Source organism: Ictidomys tridecemlineatus, chromosome 5, assembly GCF_052094955.1.
Source record: "Ictidomys tridecemlineatus isolate mIctTri1 chromosome 5, mIctTri1.hap1, whole genome shotgun sequence".
Classification (NCBI taxonomy): Eukaryota; Metazoa; Chordata; class Mammalia; order Rodentia; family Sciuridae; genus Ictidomys; species Ictidomys tridecemlineatus.
In genome coordinates, this window is record NC_135481.1 from 58,045,694 (window position 1) to 58,067,114 (window position 21,421).

Below are 21,421 nucleotides of genomic sequence, written 5' to 3' on the forward strand. Positions count from 1 at the left end.
AGAGGGTTGGGAATGTAAAATAGGCAACCAGCTGGATTAACCTTACCCAGCTTTAAAGGAGTCTATATAATAACGTAAAAGACACTGATATTGATTTTGTGGTTACATTATCAAGTCCAAAAACTGTCATTGTTAGTTTATGATTCATTTGTTTCTCCTCGAGGCTGTTTTTCATTTTACATCTGAAATAATAAAGACTCAAATATTCACTCATATAATAAGGGCATCAGTTTCCCTTAAAAACTGAACAAAATATATATAAAAAGAAAATGATAACACTTTATATTGATGGGGATGTACTGTTGCAAAATGAATCAACTTTTCCATTGCTCAGCATGTGAACCCTGTGGGTACTAATACAGGAAAGCAGATTTAAAAACATACCCGCTTCCTTAGATTGCAAGTAAGAGTGAGGTTCCTCGAGAAGGAGTTTGCGAAAGCCGTATAAAAGTCGAGGACTTTGAGCAAGGCTTCTCGCTTGATGATGTGCAGGTCACAGTACGTCAAGGCTCGGACGTTGGCACATGCATGAGCAAGGGTGGTTTCCTTCCAGAAGATGTCCCCAAACACATCACCTTTCCCTGGAAAACAGTGTAAGATACAAATTCAAATCTCTACAGCAGTTCCTATTATATTCACTATTGAAATTCCAGTTTCCCGTGTGATAATGGTCTTTTAACATAATTTAGAGCTGAGGGTACAATCCCACCTATGTATGTATAACAATGTACAACACTTTCACTAAACAAGTAGAACAACATCACCCTGAATTGAGTTTTTGATGGGAACCTCGAGAGTCATGTATAATTGTTATCTAAGAGAGAAGTAAAACATTTCATTTTAACAAATAATTTCATTATCTTTTGCCACCTTAATTTTTCCTATTCTGAGCGGAAGCAACAAAGGTTACCTCTAAGGGTTACCCTTTCTTCCACTCCTTCTAGTTAAGATGACAATAAAATGTGATATGTAAAGGCTTGTATTATAGCCTTTATTAATCTGAAACTAATATTATTCAGTAACTAGGTATTGTGCTCCAAGCCAAATAAAACTTACCATGACCTAGTCCCCAAAGGATGCCCTTCTACTTAGCCAAATCGTATTCAGAGCTCCCCATACACAATTCCAAAGCTTAAGAAACTGATTTGGGATAAACATGGAGGAACAGATTTGTTATCCCATAAAATCTTTCATAAAGAATACAACACTATATTCAAATGTAGATGACTTTTTAAATTGCTAAAATCACACAAATCACCTATTCATTTCAGAGTAACATCTGGTGTTGGTCTAAACTAAAGCATTCACCATTCCAAAATTAAGAGGATATAGCTGTCCAAGCAAAGGGAACGAGGAAAATTCAAATGTCCTTTTACGGTTTGAATAGGAGGTGTCGCCCCAAAACTCCTATGTTAATGCAGGCATGTTGAGAGGTAAGATAATTAGATTATAAGAACTGTAACCTTATCAGTGCATTAACCCATTTGATGGATTAAGAATTTGAAGCACTACCGTTCTGGATGGTAACTGGTCAGAGTGTGACTACTTGAAGTAAGTCTCTTGGAGGTATGCCCTTGGGGATTATCTCCTGTCCCCCTTGTTCCTTCCTCACTCTCTCTGATCCTGGCCAGCACTGGAGAGTCACTTCCTCTGTCATGCCCTTCTGCCATGATGCTCTGCCCCACCTCAGGCCAGAGCAATGGAGGCAGCCAATCACTGACTAAACCTCTGAAACTGTGAGCCAAAATAAATTTTTCCTCTTGTTCTTGTCAGGTATTTTGGTCACCAGGAATGAAAAGCAGGCTGACAGAGGTCCCCAAATGCCTGTCTGCTAAGGGAGTTCCCCAAGAGTTCCTGCTTCCCGAAGTGGAGCCCATGACATTCTTTGTTTGATTTCTGTGGGGAAGTTTTAAAGTGGAAAAGACAGGAGGAATAAACCCAAGTGGAAAAAAAAAATCTTCCTAGAGACACTCTGTTGATTGTTTTCTCTCTGTGCTCCAGTCATGGAGATGAGCAAATATTTGTTATCATCAAGCCAATTGAAATCAGAAATAATGGGGGAAAAAAAAGAAAGATAAAATCCTTCAGAACAATCACACCAAGGGAGAGGGAAGATAGTGTAACCAGAGAAATGAGAGGGAAAAAAATGAGAGAGACAGGGAGGTTGAGTGAAAGATGTCCCACATGGGCAGCTAGGAGGCAGAAAACCATGGGTCTTGGGAATCAACAGTAAGAGGTACTCTTAGAGGGTAGAAGGAGGAAACACACGTACTATCAAGATGGTTAAAACTACCAGGTGATCATGCCATGAGCATAAAATAACCCAGCATAGGTGTTTATTTAATTTTGAGCAAGTCATTTCTTTCAGGACCCTCCAAAGATTCCTTATAGTTAGTAACCCTGATGAAGGACACAATGAATTAAAACCCACACATTTGTCCAAGGAGCATTAGAGATCTTGTATTCAATTCTAGTTCTCTAGAACTATACAGCATCAAGGTAACCTAAGGGAGACTTTACTATAGAAATTTAAAAGACAGACCCCACATCCTCTAACAAGGATGAATTTCAGAAATCTGGACATGGCATTCTCTTTGAAATAGAAATTCCAATTATAGGTATTTATTCTAATTGCATAATCAGAAATGCCAAATTTACTTACAAATATGTTCAGTGAAGTGACATTTAGTATAGTTCAATAAAACGAAGTAAGATAAAGGTCAAAGAATAAAGAAAATATGAAATATCAGACAGCCACCAAATAGCATCAATTTTAAGAAGTGATGGGGAGAAGGCTCACTTTATATAAAATAGTATCACACAATACATACAATATAATCTCATTTTATGTACCTTCCCCCAAAACACATATACACACACACACACACAGAGCACGGGATTCATTACAATGGCAAAATCTCTGTGTATTATGGGACAATGGATAGGTCTGTCTTACAATCTGCATATATTATTTTGCAAAGATTAATAACTATTATATTATCATAGTACCTAATGCTACCCCAAAAAACAATTTTTGAAAATATTGATTTGATTTACTTGTCTTTTCCATCTAATATCATTGTTACTCTTTCTAAACTATGCTTTTTTTAAAACCTTTTTCTTTTTCCTAAAAGGGGTGGAAAAAGAAACATTTCTTTATAATCCATTCCTATTACCCTTTCTCAAATCACCAATTCTAATACAATCTCTGGTCCATGTATAATTGCTCATTATTTTTCAGCTATTTGATTCTCACGTATGGAACACTTTAATTATAATCAAAGCCTTTGACTCAGTAATTTCATTTCTGGAAATCAATCAAAAAAGTAGAACCAATATATATAACATTTATGGTAATGTTAGTAATCACAACCCTAGGTTGGGAAAAAAAAGAAAAAGAAACTATAGGTTCCAAAACAATGAAAATTGCAAAAAAATATGTAAAGTATCAATACAAAATTAAAACATGTTTTAAAATAGCATGCTTATGTTATAATGTCAAATAAAAAATGATACAAAGGATTATATGATTATCATGAAAGCTATAATGAAACTAAAGTACTAAGACTAAAAGAATTGTCAATTAAGAAATATACCTTTTCTTTTTTTCTTAAGAATTTTGATAGATACAAAGTATATTTTGTTAGAATTATGTTGTTATATATGGTATGTTAGTACTAATTTGTCAATTGACAATAAATTGAAAGAAAAACCAAAAGAAATATGACTAAAAGAAAATATATTTAAATAATAATAGCAACTGACTTCAAGTGATAAGTTTATTGATTTCCTTCTTTGTACTTCTGTTTTCCAAAATTTTCTATAATGAATCTGCATAAACTTTATTTTACAATAGCAAATATTTTTCTTTACATATTTTAGTAACACTGAATTCATAACATATTTGCATAGATAAGCAGAATAGCAAACAAATATTCATTGGTTTTTAAAAGTGAATCGTTAACAGGTTAAAGAAACTCAATGTATAAATGTAACTTCCCCTTAGCAATATAGACCTTTTTAATTGTACAGGCAATCAATATATCCTTATGTATTTTACCTGATAAAATTAAAATTCTTTCCCCGTCTCTAACAAAATTTTGAAATTTAAATTATGTATCTTTTTGGTATAATGAGGAAATAAATCCATGCTATGGAAAAAACAATAACAAACTAGAACATTAGCTCATGATAAACTTTATCCCTGGCTTCTCTTCCAAAAACTTTATAGAAGCATATCGAAATTAACAGATGTGAATACTTCTAATCCTAACATCTGAATTAACTTTTCAAAATAAGCAATATTAATTTTTCTGGCATAAACTTTCCATTAGAGTATGCAATATATAAATTAGATATTAATCTGATCAGTCATTTCAAAATAGGTTTCTTCTATCCAAATTTCTGAGTCACCTAATAGGTTCTCAATTCATAAGAACTTTTATAACACTGCTGGGGAGATAGATGACTTGTAAGTCAACTAATTAGTTTAACGGTGCAGCAAAGGGGGCTAATGTCCTTCAAGGCATGTTACCATTGTAAAGATGTGGGATTATGCATGATGGAATTTTGAATAGAGAAGCACCCTTTTCTTCACTGCAAAGATTTTGCATACTTTCAGAACTAGGAACTCCTTTCATTTTCATGACTATAGAATATTTGATGTTGCTTTTTAGGTCAGCTCCTGCTGGGTGCAAGTAGTCTCAGCTATAAACATTTTAGAGCTTGAGCGAACTAACCTCCCTCAAAGGCCTAAAATAGTAGAAAATCTCACACTCAACATGAAAGTTGTTGTTTGGTCTATTTATATTTTCTCGCTTCTTTGCATCAAGTCTTATGAAGTATGTCACTGCTAAACCACAGGAAATGGGACTGTAAAATAGAAGTTAATGTTAAAGATTCATATAGTAGGAAAATGGAAATTTAAAGACATACCAGAGACAGAGTTACAGCACAATTTAAGGTGTAATGCAGATTATGGTATGTTTGGGGATTATGGTCCCCTATAGTGTTGACTTTACACCAGCATTTGTTGTTTTCTAATGTGAGACATGTTATTTTGTGAGCTAATGACATGGATAAAAATAAATATTTAAAAATCAGTTATTCATCAGTGAGAATAGCTAACTAACGTACCCAACAGGTCCCTAACAAAAAAATATCACTTGAACTCTACTTCGAGGATTCCTATGTTTATGTGGGTATAACAATAGCTATATTTGATGATTCTTCTGCACTGTGGACTTAATCAATGTACTGTATCTATTTGAGATTTATAAAATGATGCTATGAGGTACATACTGATAGTAAAATGGTTACTATAGTGAAGCAATTAACATAACTATAATCTCACATAGTTACTGTGTATGTGTCTGTGTGTGTGCATGCCAAGAGCAGTTAAAGCCTGCTTATTTAACAAATATCTCTAATACAATCCAATTTTATCAATTATAATTTTCATACTGTACATCAGATTGTTTAGACTTCTTCATTGTATATATGTGCTATTTTCTATTTGCTGACCTACATCTCCCATTTCCTTCCACTCTGGTAACCATCATTTTATCTTATATCTCTATATATTTGGCCTTTATTTGTTTGTTTACATTCCACATATAAATGAAATCAGGCAACATTTTTCTTTATGCGTCTAGTTTATTCAACTTAGAAAATGTCCTCCTGGGAATAATATTCTATATTCCATGTCACCTATATAATGATACTCATACATGCATGCTATATATATTCCCACATTTTTTTTTATCTATTCATCTATTAGCAGACACTTAGGTTGTTTCCATATCTTGGCTGTTGTAAATAATGCTGCAATGAACATGGACATGGGAGTAGATGTCTTTGTAAGGTGGTATTCCACCTTTAGGAATACCAATGGTGTTTTCCAAAGGGGCTGCACAAATCTACATTTTCACTTAAGTGTACTGGGATTCGCTCTTCCCCACACCCTCACTATTTATTATGTATTGAATTTTTCATAAAAACTATCTTAATAAGCCCAAGGTAATATTTTACAATGATTTTGTCTTCTATTTCCCTGATAAGTAATGATGCTAAAAATCATCTCATGTGCCCATTGGCATTCTGTCTTCTTTGGAGTAAAGTGTCTGCTCAGGTCCTTTGCCAATTTTTAAATAGTGTTATTTGTTGTTTTTGTTTCTTTGTTTTATTATTGAGATGTAAGACTTCATAAATATTACATAGGAAATTTTTATCAGATACGTGGTTCGCAAATATTTTTTCCAGTCCATAGATTGCCTTTTCATTTTGTTGATTGTTTCCTTTGCTGTATAGAAAACTTTTAGTGTGATATGGTCACATTTATTTATATTGCTTTTATAGTCTGAGCTTTTGGTATGATATCCAAATAATAATAGCCAAGACCAATGCCAAGACCATTTTGTCCTATGCTCTCTTCTGGGAATTTAATGATTTCAGGTCTTACATTTAGATTTTTAAATTCATTTTGACTTTAATGTATAGTGTAAGATAAGGGTACAATTTCATTCTTTTACATTTGGAAATCTAGTTTTCTGGGACCATTTATTGAAGAAATCATCCTTTCCCCATTGGTTCCTCTAAATGTCCTTGTCAAACATTAGTTGACTATGTATATTTGAATTTATTTCTGGGTTCTTTACTCCATCTGTCTGTTTCTGGGGTTTTTGTTTGTTTGTTTTGTTTGTTTGTTTGTTTCTGTTGTTATTATCTCAGGTTTTTTTAATTTGTAATTTTTAAATTTTAATTTGTTATATATGACAGCAAAAATGCATTACAATTCATATTACACATATAGAGCACAATTTTTTATATCTGGTTGTACACACAGTAGAACCACACCATTCATGTCTTCATACATATCTTAGGGGTAATGATGTCCAATTCATTCCACCATCTTCTATTTTTAATGCCAGTACCATGCTGTTTGATTATTGGTAATTTTACGCTACAATTTTAAACAGGAAGTATGATGCCACCGACTTTGATATTTTTTTTTCTCACTATTGTTTTGGCTATTTAAGATTTTTTGTGGTTCCACACAAATCATAGGATTTTTTTCTATTCTTGTGAAAATGCCATTGAGACTTTGATAGGGATTAAATTGAATCTGTATATTGCTTTGTGGAATATATACATTTTAACAGTATTAATTCTTCCAATTCTTTAACACATATATCTTTACATATTTGTCTTCTTCTATCTCCTTCATCAAAGTTTTCATCACATAAATCTTTTACCTCCTTGGTTAAATTTATTCCTATGGATTTTACATTTTATAATATCTTAAATAGGATGTTTTCATAATTACTTTTTCAGGTAGGTCATTACTTATATATAGAAATGCTACTGATTTTTGTATGTTGACTTTGTATCCTGAAACCTTACTGAATTCATTTATTAGTTTTACCTGTTTTGTTGTTTAATCTTTGGGGTTTTCTACATTTAGGATCATGGGAATAATTTTACTTCTTCCTAATTTGTATGCCCTTCTTTCCTGCCCTTTCTTTCTGACTGCTCTTGCTAGTACTTCCAATACTATGTTTAAAAGAAGTGGTGTGAGTATGTGCTTCACTGCTTTATATTATGTTAGTGGAAAAGCTTTCAGTTGTTTTCTATCCATTATGATGTTGTCACTACTAGATCTGTCTTATAGGAAAAGCTTACAGAGTTCTTCTACCAGAAAGGAAAGGATGAAAAATACAATCATGAAAACATTTGAAAGAATGCATTCAGGAGTGGAGATGAATACATAATCAAATTCAGAATAGTTCATCACTGTAGTGGTGGTGTGTAAATTTTTCAGATCTCTAGTTTGAAGATTAAACTTCGAAATAGATGAAAACAACTTTATTAAGTTATTAATGAATATATAATATGGAAGATGTAAATTTTAACAATAAAAATATAAATTTTGTGTGTGGAGGGATAATGTCTAGAGAATTTTTATGCAACTGAATTTGTTATCAGATTAAAATAATCTATTATAAAATATTTCATATAAGCCTCATGGTAACCACACAGCAAAAATATAGAGCAGATACACAATGGGAAAGAGAAGGAATCAAAACTTAGCACTTCAGAAGATCACTAAATCATAAAGGTAGAGAACAAGAGAGGAAGCAAGAAGCTACAAAATAACCAGAATACAAAAAGCAAAATAATAACATTGAATGTAAATTGATTAAACAATGAAATCAAAAGACATAGAGTGGCTGAATGGGATTTAAAAAAAGAATGAAATTTAACTATATAATGTTTACCACCCATCCATTTTAGATTTTAAGGACACTCACTGGCTGAAAGTAAGGGGATGGAAGAAGATATTCCATGAAATATTGACCCAAGGAGAATAGAAGCAGCTATGCTTAAATCAGATAAAACAGACTTCAAGTCAAAACTGCTCTAAGAGACAAAGAAGTTCCTTATTTAATAATAAAGCGGTCAATCTGTCAAGAAAACATAGCAATTATAAATACATGTGCACCCAACAACGGAGCACTTAAATATATAAATATTCATGAATATTAATGAAGACGTGGACAGCAATATCACAATACTAGGGGACTTCAATACCCTACATTCAATAACAGGTAGATAAAATAGAAAATTACAAAGAAAATATTGGACCTGACTATGTTCACTTTGTTAGTCATTTGCAATAAGTAAATATTGCAGCTGGCTCTTATAAAAGATGAAATATAAAAACATATGCACAAAAAGTCATTCTCCACCTAACAGGATGTTTTTAAGCAATATTATTTAATATTATTTTAAATAGACTATTATCAAACTACAGGTATCATAAAGTAATATTTTTAAGAGGGAATAGAAAGAACAAAAGAGTAATCATTAAGAAATTATACATGTGTGATAGAATAAAAGCTTTTAAAACATTTAAAAATTATGTCTTTCAGTTTTTTAGTGATATAAATCCAAAATCATTCTGTTGAAAACAGTTATAATGAATTAAAAACTAAAGGCATTTTGAACAAAATAATAGTTCATTTTTACTAGAAATAAAATAACTAATTTAGCTCATATATTCTTATTTATACAAAGAATGGGGAAAACTCTCCTTCTTTTATTAAGTAGAAATAAAAAAAAGTATTAAGAGGTAGTGGTATTTACCTTTAAGAAGATGGAAGAAATGATACTAAACAGACTGAGAATCACAAGTTGAGCACTGTATTATAAATGTTAGTAGGATATTATAAAAAAAAGAAATCCAAGCAAAAGACTAAATTGAAAATCAGTTACATCTTGAAACTATTGTTTTCTTTTTATAAGAAATAAATTATATTTGAAGCCTATAATAATGTTCATATTATAATCAAGTCTTTAATTTTTGCATCTGTCACATGAAACAAACAATGATTATCCTGTTCACAACATTGAATTAATGCTTCTGACATCCTACCCCTAACACTCACTCTAACCTATTGAGTGAGCAATCCCACTGCTGGGTATACATCCAAAAGAATTAAAATCAGAATCTCAAAGAGATATCTACACCTTCATGTTCATTATAAAAATATTCAAAATATGAAGATATAAATGCAATTTGTGTCCATCAATAGATGAATGGATAAAGAAAATGTGGTATATAGACATAATGGAATATTAATGAATCTTTAAAAAGAAGAAAATTTCACCATTTGCAATGATACTGATGAACCTGGAAAGCATTATATTGAGTGAAGTTACAAAAGTAACTTAAGTAAATTACAGAAATGCAAGTTAGTCACAGAAGGACAAATACCACATGATATCACTCATATGAAGTATCTATTATTGTCCAGCTCATATATGCAGAGAATACAATATTGCTTGCCAGGAAACAGAAATAGAGGAAATGGAAACTTGCTGTTCATTAGGCATAAAGTTTCAGTTATGCTAGATGAATAAATTATAGATATCTGCTATATGGCATAGAGCCTATAGTTGACAATATAGTACTGTGAACTTTATAATTTGTTAAGAAAGCAGATGTCATGTTAAGTATTCTTACCACATACACACACAAAAAATTAAAAGCACACAAGAAAACTCTGGAAGGTGTTGGATATGTCTATTACCTTAATGGCAGTGATGGTATCATGAGTTTTGCATATGTCCAAACTCACCAAATTATACCCAGGCCCTGCCTGTGGAGATAATATCGACTCTTTAGAAAAGAACAAAGATGCCAGCAAAAAAGGATGACTCAAGTCCTGAGGCCTGTGTAGAGGGATTCCACCTGCAAACAATTTGTGGCCATGCTTGTTACCTTATAACATTCTTAAAAGATTAATATCTGCTTTCATACTTACTTAATTGGGCTGTCAACTCTTCTATGACTCCAATGAAAGATGGAAGCAGAACTTAATATCTCCATTGTATGTTCTAGGGCTCATGAGATTCACATTCTCTTGAGCCTTAAATACCTCTTTAGTGGAAAACGAGTCACTTGGAGGAAGCCCACATTTTTAGATACTTAGTACCTGACTTAGCCAGCTTATACTTTGACCAGTTTCTCCAACAACATTTGGTGAAGGATTTTTGTCATACATACTGCTATGATACAGTTCTTAGCAGTGTTATTAGAGAAATCTTTTTAAATAAAAGGAAAAAAATTGATAAAGGTAATATAGGCACTCTGGATTTTGTTTCAGACTAAGCCAAACAATTGTACAATTTCATAATACTCTCCAAAAATTCCTGTTATCAAAGCATAATTTTTATGATTTGATGCTCAAAGCATGGATGTAGAATCAGAGATCTGGACTCAAAACCCATGCCTACCTTACTTGGTGTGATCTAGGGTGAGTCACTTGATATTACGTCTCAGTTTCAACTGTAAGAAAACCACAATGCTTAGTTCACAAGATTAAAAAAATGATTTGATGTAATGATGATCATAAAACAATGAGTGTTTAATAAATAACTATTGATACTTTAAATCAGACTTCCAATGGTCCTGAAAATACACTTCAAAAACACTTCAAAAGTTTTGGTAAGAAATATTAAAGTCAAAATTTGTCATTAGACTTGATATTTTAGTTATTGTGAGGCTCATTTACTAACTACAAATATGATTTTTTTTCTTTAAGCCTTTTAATTTTTAAATGTTTATTTTCTAAAAAGATTAATTAGAATTTTTTAGAACCATCCATTTTCTAGTTTCTGGAAAAAGCAAATGCCACTTTTAGGAATTACAGCTAGATCCTATTCAATAGGTGTCATTTAGTTTTCCTACCATGGTTAATGACAAGGGTATCAATGAGATTATTTCTCAGTAATAGGGATCCCTGATAGAAAACAAGAAAGAAGAAACATTACAGTGTTTAAACAGGCCTGAGATACTTAAAATACCTTGACCCTTCCTGTTTTCCATATTCAAAGTGCCCAAGTAACAGCAAGAAAATGTTTCCCCAACCCATAAAAGACCTAAGCTAAAGCTAGAAGTTTTCAGAAAATACATATTTACTATAAGCATCTAGACAAAAGAGAAACAGAAAGTAATCAGTGTTTCAACATAAAATACAGAGTAAATGGAAATTGTGTCAACAGAACACAACATAGGTGTTTTGGTTTTTTTCACTCTGTGATGGTACTAGGTATTGAACCCAGGGGGGGTCAATCACCTAGCAACATTCCCAGCCCTATTATTATTATTATTATTATTATTATTATTATTATTATTATTATTATTATTATTTTAGACAGTTCTCCCTAAGTTGGTGAGGCTGGCTTTGAACTTTTCTGTTCTCTTGCCTCAACCTCCCAAGCCACTGGGATTACAGTCACCACCGGTGCCACTACGCCCAGAGCAACATGCTATTTTTGATTGATAGGTACTCAGAATTGGGGGAAAAAATAGAAAAAAAAATAGAAAAAGAGTTCAATGACAGAGTAAAGTAGTCATTTGGTGCCCTGAGCAAACCTTTACTGAGAACCTGTTTAAGGGATCCTATCACAGAGGACAGTGAGAAAATAATGAGCAAAACATTTCAAGTGCTCACTGCACAAGGGGAGGGCACACAGGTAACAGATAAAAACAGGATGAACGAATAGCCCCGTAAGACATCCATACTGGAGGTATCTACCCCAGACTGGGATGAGAAAGGAGAAAGTAAATGATGAAGCAAGAGACAGACAACTAAAAAGACTAGGAAAAGTGTTCTAAATAGAAGTGGCATTTGCAAAAGCAGTAAGAGTTTGATAGGATTCAGGCTGCTTCCTACAATACAGTGTGGTAAGAACAGGATAGGTACAGGGAAACGCACAAAATAGACTGGGAAGAACAGCAGAGGCCAGGGCCTAGAGGGTCTCACAGGCCAGTCAGGAGACACATTTTGATCTTAGGTGCTAGAAAGCCATGGTAGGAATGTCAGTAAGGAGGTTGACATATAAAGCAACTGTCATGGGAAGACATATCCAAGATAGGATTAAGAGATACCAAGGACAAAGACTTAGTTTTGAAGAGTACTGGGAGAGGGTTTGAAGTTGAGCCTAAACTACCAGAATTGTAAAGATTTGTATTTCATCAAAAATAATCTAAAGGCTGAGGAACTCTGAAAGTACACACTTTGAATCCCAAATAAATAATGTTATAAATGTTTCTCAGAATATTTAAAATAGAACAAGCTTGTAATTGAGGAGACAAAAAAAAAACACAATTGCTTTACTCAATAAAAATGTCTGAATGAACAGTTTATCTATATAATATGTAGAAAAATGCTAAACATTTCACAGTTCAACGTTTAAAAACACAAAAATGTGGACATACACAGAAAAACAATTTTTTAGAATTTGGGAAAAGCCTTTCTAAGGATTTAAAGTGTGAATCATTTGATGTCTAATAGCAAGCATACAGGAAAAAATCTTAACCACAGCATAAAAGTCACATTTTCACAGATTCTCTAAATAGCAAAATATTATTCATTCACATTTCAGATTTTTTTTTCTTTCTGGAATAAAAATAAGCAGACTTTGAATTTTGTGAACCATAATTTATAAGTTTTCTCAGATAATGTACATATGTTTAAATTACAAGTGCTAATTTAAATTGAATCTTGATCCAAGTGTTAAAACCATCTTTCTAATATTTCTAAGTTTATTTAATTCGTCTTTCTTTTCCTCTCTTATTCCTCCTTCCCTCAAATATATAAAAATGTTTGACCCCTCAACCAAAACCCTTCATACACAAGCATAGTTGTTTTAGGAATCTAAAGTTACAAATAGGATCCTTAAGGTAGAGATTACCTTAGTTTAAGAACTTTAATCCTATGATTCTAATCATCAATGAAGACAGAAAAGATGAAATGTGAATACAACAAAACAAATGTCTTAGGAGTAGGATCTATTGTTAGTGGGGAAATGCTATTTTTATAGGCTCTGAAAGGTACAATATACTTGTCAAGACAGTTAGAAGTAACCTGGCTATTTCAACCATACCAATAAATCTGTTCACATTAAGTAATTATAGAGTAGGAACTAAAAAGTAAGAAGGCATTAAAGAATATAAAATATTATGTATGCATCATGAACTTAATTTGGAATTCTTTGTGTTTCAGAAAATGTGGGAAGGTCGAAAAAAGGTGGAGGTGTAAAAACTGAAAGAACTTCAAGTTGGCAAACGACACGAACTGCAATTATACTCAAATGCCCTATTTAGAAAAACATCTTGAAGCCATCCTCAAGTGTTAAAAGAAAGAGGCATTTGTTGACTACATTTTTAATCTTTCCGTTAATTAGTTATGCTTCAGAACTTATTCATTAAACTCCTTAGCACTTTTGACACACTAAAGAATTACGTACCTACCAAGAGACTATAGAGAGGCAAGGATCCAAAAGAATAAAACTGTACCTGTTTTTGGATTCAGAGATTCTAATTAATTTTGAAATGACCTCCCTTCTCTACTTTTCAACTGGCAAATGCTTTGGTGCCGGAGACAGCAAGTCCTGCTAAGTAAAGATATAAAAACCTGATGAACTTATTCATTAAAGTAGAACCTAAAAATAGATGGATGAGTAGATAGAGAGAAAAATTACAGGAGACACCCTGCTCATACTTACTATTTTTCTTTACCAAAAAAATAAGAAGAGAAAGAAAAACTAAAAGAAAGAGTCACCAAACTGTCAGATGTGATACTGGTTAAACTAGTATTTCCCCTCCCCCTTCCTTAAAACAGTGCTCAAACATTTTGAATGTCAACCAAAAAACAAAAACAAAAACAAAAAACCCAATCTAATTACCTCTCAGCTGAATTAGTCTTTCTTAGAGGCCTATGGAAAAAGAAGAAAGAAGGGTGCCAGAGAAATACCCATGCAATTTGACTCATGAATCCAAGACATGAAAATTTCTCTGAATCACAAGATTTTTGAAGACGAAGAACAAAAAAGCACACACTCCAAGAAATAGAATGTGGCAGAGAGATGACAAGGCTGGTCCAATACCCAGGGGCCCCGTGTTCATTTTTACTGTGTCATTGGGCAGAACCAGTTACCATTTTATTCTAAAATGAAAGGAAAATGCATTTTGTCTGTCTCACTGAGCAAATTATTCCATTTTAAGAGACCCAGCCCAGAGGCACTGTACTCCCGGCTTTCTCCAACCTTCTTTCAGAAAAGGAGTTACCAAGGTGCAGTTGTAATGAAGAAAATAGTGCAAAACAAACAACCACGCATCTACAAGCTGAGGTAATTTACGGTGACAGTACTCACTCTCATGCAATATATTTGATGTCTGTTTTCCCACCACCCCCCATTGACATGAACATTCAGGAAAATAAAAGACATCTGTCTCTTATCCTCCTCTTTAAGCAAACAAGAATGGTTGCAGAATGGAGATGCTTTGTTTTGCCACAAAGGATCATGTTGGTGATGTGTGCACTTCTTATGAAGCATTATCTATGCTTCCTTTATTCTCCAATTAACAAAGCATACAAGCACTAAGGACCACTAAGCACACCCTGAGCACTAAGCACACAGAGGATTCCAAAAGCACTGTGTTCTTTTTCTTGTGAATGCATTTTTTAAAAACAGCTCCTAGAAGAAGTTTAATTGTAACTGTAATGTTTGTAATCAGCGAAGAAAAGGTTTACAAACAATGCTGTTCAGTCATTCGCAAGCCTGGTCCATTTTCTATCACTCGATTTTTACAGAAACTGTTTTCCTAGGAAAGGGCATTTCTTCTAGATTCTGAATTCTGTCTTCTTCAAGTAATTATGCCTTTTGAAATCAGTTTTTCATTTTTGTGTTGGACTTGAAATCAGTTTTTAGTTTTGCTTTTATAGTTTCTAAAAATCCATCGGTCAATCTTTTCCTTATGAGAATAAGTGGCATTCAAGCTACGGTAGGTTGACCTCAGTAGCTAAAAATCCAATAGTTTAAAGATTGAGCTCATTTTTCAAGAGACACAAACCATGAAAAATGATCAAAATGGAGTTGACATCCTGAAATTCTTATTTTACCTGAGAAAAAACAAGGGATGGTTCTTGTCTGACCTCATTTTGGCCTCCTTGCATACCTACGTGGATTTCAGGAACCTGCATTAGATATTTGAGCAGAAAGTGATCTAAAAGTTCACTTAGCAATTTTTTACCAAGCTGTATCTTCTACCCTGTGCCCACATGTGTACACTTCTTATTTTGTCACATGCACCATTGATTCCTTTGCGTCATTGTTAACATAACTATTTCCTGGGTCTCTGAATTTTAGAATAAAGTTATTATTAGATAAATCATTTTCCTGGCTAATGAAGATGGATGGATAGAACAAGTTTTATAAACTAAATGTCATTTACTTATTTTGTGCTCTCTATCATGTAAGGGATCAGACTCATTAAACTTCCTCCTCCTTCATCTTACTACTTAGGTACACTGAGATGAGGCAGAAAAATAAAGAGTAACATGATGTGTACTTGAGATAACTTGTTTATTTATTAGCTGGGCAAGTCACCAAAATTTTCTGGGCCTTGATTGGTTCCTCTCTTAAGGAAAGGGTTGAACTAGATAAATCTATTACCCCTCTGAGACTAACTCTCTGAGTTACCAACTTGACGATCATTCCAAAATCCAGTTCACACTTACCAACATGGGATTATAAAGCACTTTGGGCTGTGAGCAGCTATAGCTTAAAGGTACTGTTCTGCTATTGCCAAAGTTTAATCAAACCCTCTCACAGCCCATTAGGCTGTGACTGATACGAATGTTCTTTGCTGAAGCAGCATTCCTAGTTTTCACTGAGATTCATCACCTCATTAGTGACCCAATTTCTAAAATCACCAAACAAAGGAAATTTCTGTTTAAAAAAGCTGACAAGTGAAAAATCTCTAAAACCATCCCACATTTACTACTACATTAGGAAAGTTCACAGTACCTAAAATAGCCACCACCTCATCATCCTGGATGACTTCCAAGGATCCCGACACCACAAAGCAGAGGGCATCCACACTTTCTCCAGCGTGGTAAATGAGGTCCCCAGGAGCACAGTGAATGGTTTGGAACTCTACTGCCAAGGCTCGCAGACACCCATCGCTGGCCAATCGAAAAGCAGGATGTTCATTAAAAACCTTCCGGTTTAGATGAACACAGATATCAGCTCTCATGTCCTTGGGACAGATGGAGAGGACCTGAAGAAAGTGAGAGATGAATAAGTGAGAGGTAAAGAGAAAGGGGCCATTTCAGGAAAAAAAAAATTCAACAAATATTTATTGACTATGATGATGTCTACTGCATGTTCTACTAATTCCTGGGAAGGCAAAATTAATAAGACACAGCTCCGGTCTCAAGGAGCAGCTAATACTCTAGTGCAATGGGCTGATGTTCACGTGGGTTATTATAATACAACACTCCATAGTGAATGCTTCGAGAAGAGAATGGGTCTCCCCATGATAAAAACATAATATTATGGTCAGAAAGGGCCCAAGAAAAAAAGTTACTGTCATTTCATCAAAGAGCCAATTAAAAAATGATATTAACATTCATTTTAGTCTAACTGACATGTCACAACTATGTCATAACTAAACTGATATTCGATACTATGAACCATGCATTGTGGGCAGATTCATATTTGCTAACTCTAATCAACCAAAGCACCCTGGGAATTCAACTTGCTAGCTGACATAGCTTTATTCTTGTGTTTTCTTCTGTCTAAAATATTCTCCTTTTACATATATATATATATGTAAAAGGAAAAAAATATATTTTTTTTCAAGGATGATAAAAGGCATTCACCAGCCTTCCATAGGGCTTAGGTAACTGGAAATGTCAGCATCAGCAGGGGACACATCATTTTGCATAGGAGTCTTTGCTCCTTCCCATCTTTGACTCCTCGAGATTGCTGAGGGCAGTAGCAGAATTCAAGCTCTAGGCATCCTTTAGAAGAGGGACACTTGGCAGAATCATTCTTAGAAAGATTAAGGCATAGAGAGCTTTCATTGGCTTTTATTTCCAACAGGGCATTTAAACACCCTGGTTAAAATGGACAACCTCATCACATTTAATCAGAAGATTACTGAGCTGGATGTGATTACAGAAGTCGCCACTACCCACTTCTGAGATATAGTTGTGAACTCATTTATAGACCTTCCCCAACCCCCTTGGTAACCTACTCTTTTTTTTTTAAGAGAGAGAGAGAGAGAGAATTTTTTAATATTTATTTTTTAGTTTTCAGCGGTCACAACATCTTTGTTTGTATGTGGTACTGAGGATCGAACCCCCGGGCCGCACGTATGCCAGGTGAGCGCGCTACCGCTTGAGCCACATCCCCAGCCCCGGTAACCTACTCTTTATAATGTTTTCCTTTGATAGGATTTCAGTGGGAATAAAGACAGTGCTTATATCATAAGCTCATTACAAAAATTAAGTGAAAGGGCATAAATACACCCCAGGTTAGCCTGGCTAAAAGGGTAAAGAAATGCTAGCTTTTATTATCCCTTTGGAACACGTGTATTCCTACAGTTTATTATTGCTTTACTTTCTTCAAAAGCAACTTACTTGTTTCACTTTCCACCCCTGTCTAAAGCCTACATCTGGGGGGTTTTATAAATTTCCAAATGGAATTAAGAAAATATTTTATCAGGTATTTGAAGATATTACAAGCACTGGTTGAGAAGATTTTTCTCAGGTTGAAAGTGAAATTTGGTCTAGGAAAGCAAAAAACTAAAAAAAAAAAATTTTTAAATACACATATACGTACATATTACACTGAATGGTTTAATGGAAAAATGGACTGCTCTGTTTCTATCCATTTACCACATAGGACTTTTTTCATTGTTTTAGATTCATTTTGGTTAAGAGTAATTTTCTGTCCTTTTAATACTTTCTTTTAATACATTCATATTACAATTGGAATTTTTCAATACTTACAAGATTCTCTGTTAAGTGGCATTTCAAGAGAGGATTTTTATTATATTTTAAATGCATCTTCTCTATTTTGTTTTGCTCCACTTATGACCTGAGCTCATTGATCATTATGATGGATAGTATATACTTATGTCTGGAAGTCACAGGTGACAAGTCAAAACCAAGTGTTAAAATAGGCCAACCAGTCACACCCAGTGGAAAGCTTCCTCCCCTACCCTACATAGAATATGTGCCTGACATGGTGTGTCTGCTATCAAAATGTAAGTACAGCATTATTTACCCTGAAAATTAAAGCACTAATAACTTTCTTAAGCAAGGCAAAATTTAGTTTTATGTGATAGAATAAAATTATCATTCAAAGTAGCTCTTAAACTTAGTCCAGTGGTCCCAGTTTCAATGTATTCTGTCTTGACTGTCAGATCCAATTTCTTCTGCTCAGGCTCCCTAATAGGCATCTTATAGTTACTAACAAATACAATTACATGGCAGAAGAAAATATTCAACTTAAAAGTGACTTTTGTTTGTCTCCAGAGTTGATTATTTCTCCTCTCTTCACATCAGTATATTAATAAATTAAATAGATTCTTAATTAAGAGAGGCAATAAGTTTTCCCTTTGGAAGAGCTATGACTATATAAGGAACCATTATGTAGAACTTTGCAAACCAGCCCTGAACAACAACAAAAATGAATGCCACATTTTGAAAAATAAAAACTCTTTGATATTATTTATCATATTCATTAACACCAAGGTCAAGTGGTATCACAGCAGATATCCCTCAGACTCCAAAGGTCTAAACTCAACACTAAGATAAAACGAATTTGTAGTAAAACAAATATGATCATGTTATTGCTACTTTCTTAAAATATCTGATGCCTTGCTTTCCCACCAGGTAAAGCCAAAATTCTAACCAAGCACAGAAGGCTCTGTACCTCAGGAGCCTCCATCCCTCCTCCCTCCCTCCAAGGCCACATTCCTCCAAGGCACCATCTTTCTCCCCACCCAATTTGCCATGCTCTCTCCTGACCCTCACACATGCTTTCCCCTTCTCAAGCACAACCTATCCTCTCTTTCTCTACCCAGTCTTCTCTGATATTTGTCAAAGCACATAGCATCCCTTTCTCAACTATAAATACAGTGTCTACACAGAACCATCACAAAATTTAGGAATATGTTAAAGACAAAAATGAGAGTCAGAGGTGTTGTGATTTGTTATTATTTTTTAATAACATAAAATAGTAACAATTATTACTAGAGATTTTACACATTTGTCTTCAGCTACAAAATATCTTTTTAGTATTCGAAGAAACCATACCTTATGCCCAATATATAAGACAGATACAAGCAAAATCTATGCTGGAAGAATCCCTGCTGGGCAGCCATTCATTCATTCAACTACAGTTATTGAGCAATGCTTTGTCTATGTGTGTTAATACTATGCAGTGCCTATCCAATGCTCCATTTTTACAGATAAGGCAAATGTATCTTATAAATATTATGCGATCTTCTGAGGTCTTTTTAACAAATTACTATCAAAAGTTCTTGGGTCCTATCTCTGAAGCCATATTTCCGAGTGAAGATCAACCAGCAATAAAATATAACATCTGACACATTCAGATGTTTTTGGTCCTCTGTTACTGCAAGAACATAAATACTGATCTCTAGAAACAATTTAAGGTCAAATAATTCAAATCCATAGTTTATTTATAAGTTATTAATACCCCTACCTCTACCACTGAACAGCCAAGATTTTGTTGGAAATTTGCTTTCCATTTCTACATACATTAATTTTAGCTTCAATAAATGTATTGCATATTTGAATGTGTTGATAAATACATAAGAATTTGTTGCTAAGTCCTTTATATCCCATTATTATGTGCTAAGGGGAAGTCATCTAATTTGAAATGAAAGTTTCTGTGAATAAATGAAAAGGACTTGAGTTAGATATTTAGAGTGAACTTTTGATAAATGTTTCTCCCCTCTATCACCTTGATCCATTATGGTATTAGTAATGTTGCAAACCCATAGAAAAAGAGGGAGTCTAAATATGATAACCAACACAGAAGCCAAGAAATTAAAGTAAGATCCACTAAGGAAATATTGATTACAGAGAGTCAAAGACCCAGAGTTTTGTCCTTTTTCTTAGATACTCTGTGAATATATCTTAAAATGTACCCTAATATTCACTATATAAAATATGCAAAATATTTATATTTTTATATATCTTGCATAACAACTTTTGTTATCCTCCAAAGTTTTATTTCATGCTATGATCACTCAAAATGATATTATAATCAATCAAAATGTACATGCCATAAAATACTTAAAAATATAACTTCAATCATTCATTGATATTGTTCCATCATAGTTATAGCACAATTTAACCATCACATTACATTTAACATTGCTATGTCCTGCTTTCCCTTTCATAAATAAGGATACAACAAATACCCTGCTTATATCAGATCATCAAAGCACATATTTTTAGAAGTAAAATTAGTGAGTAAAATATAAAGCATGTTAAAGGCTCTTGCAAAATTGCTTCTCAGAAAAAGGTGTACTAAATTTCTCTAACCAACTGTGAATGAGAGTATCTTATATGGTCTCAATAATCTCAGTCTTTAATCTCCCATATGGATTTGAAAGAGAAAAGGCAATTTCACCTGAAAGAAAAATAGAATTTCACAGAATAATAAGGTGCAAGAGCTTCCGCCTCAGTGGATTACTGCTCCTGCTCCTCAGTTCACAAACCTCTAATGTGCAAATGGTGATGAAGAAGACGAGTGTCTAGAGGGAGTGAATTAAGCATGGCCCTTACTGTTATAAGATAAATTATCTTATTGATTATCTAGAAAATCCTCCATTCAGAGTACAGTGTCAGCTATTTTTAATAATAACTGATAAGTCAAAATGATCCCATTTTCTTTCATAGAACAAAGGATATAAACACATTAATGACATTTTGATAGGCAATGAAGCTTCTCCTGACATTCTTCAAAATTCCTCTTTATTTTCATGCAATTAAGTCATGCACTGCTAATTAATCTCTTCTCAGGA

The 21,421-nt window shown here is 33.6% G+C and overlaps 1 protein-coding gene across 1 annotated transcript in view; it reads right to left on the reverse strand.

Moving 5' to 3' along the window:
• Kcnh5 (potassium voltage-gated channel subfamily H member 5) overlaps positions 1-21,421 on the reverse strand; it is a 293,603-nt gene that overhangs the window by 63,264 nt on the left and 208,918 nt on the right. The window contains exons 9-10 of the mRNA XM_078050022.1: positions 16,378-16,630; positions 385-581 (exon numbers count right to left, since the gene is read on the reverse strand). Of these exons, the coding sequence (XP_077906148.1) occupies positions 385-581; positions 16,378-16,630 (450 nt within the window). The remainder of the gene's footprint in view (positions 1-384; positions 582-16,377; positions 16,631-21,421) is intronic.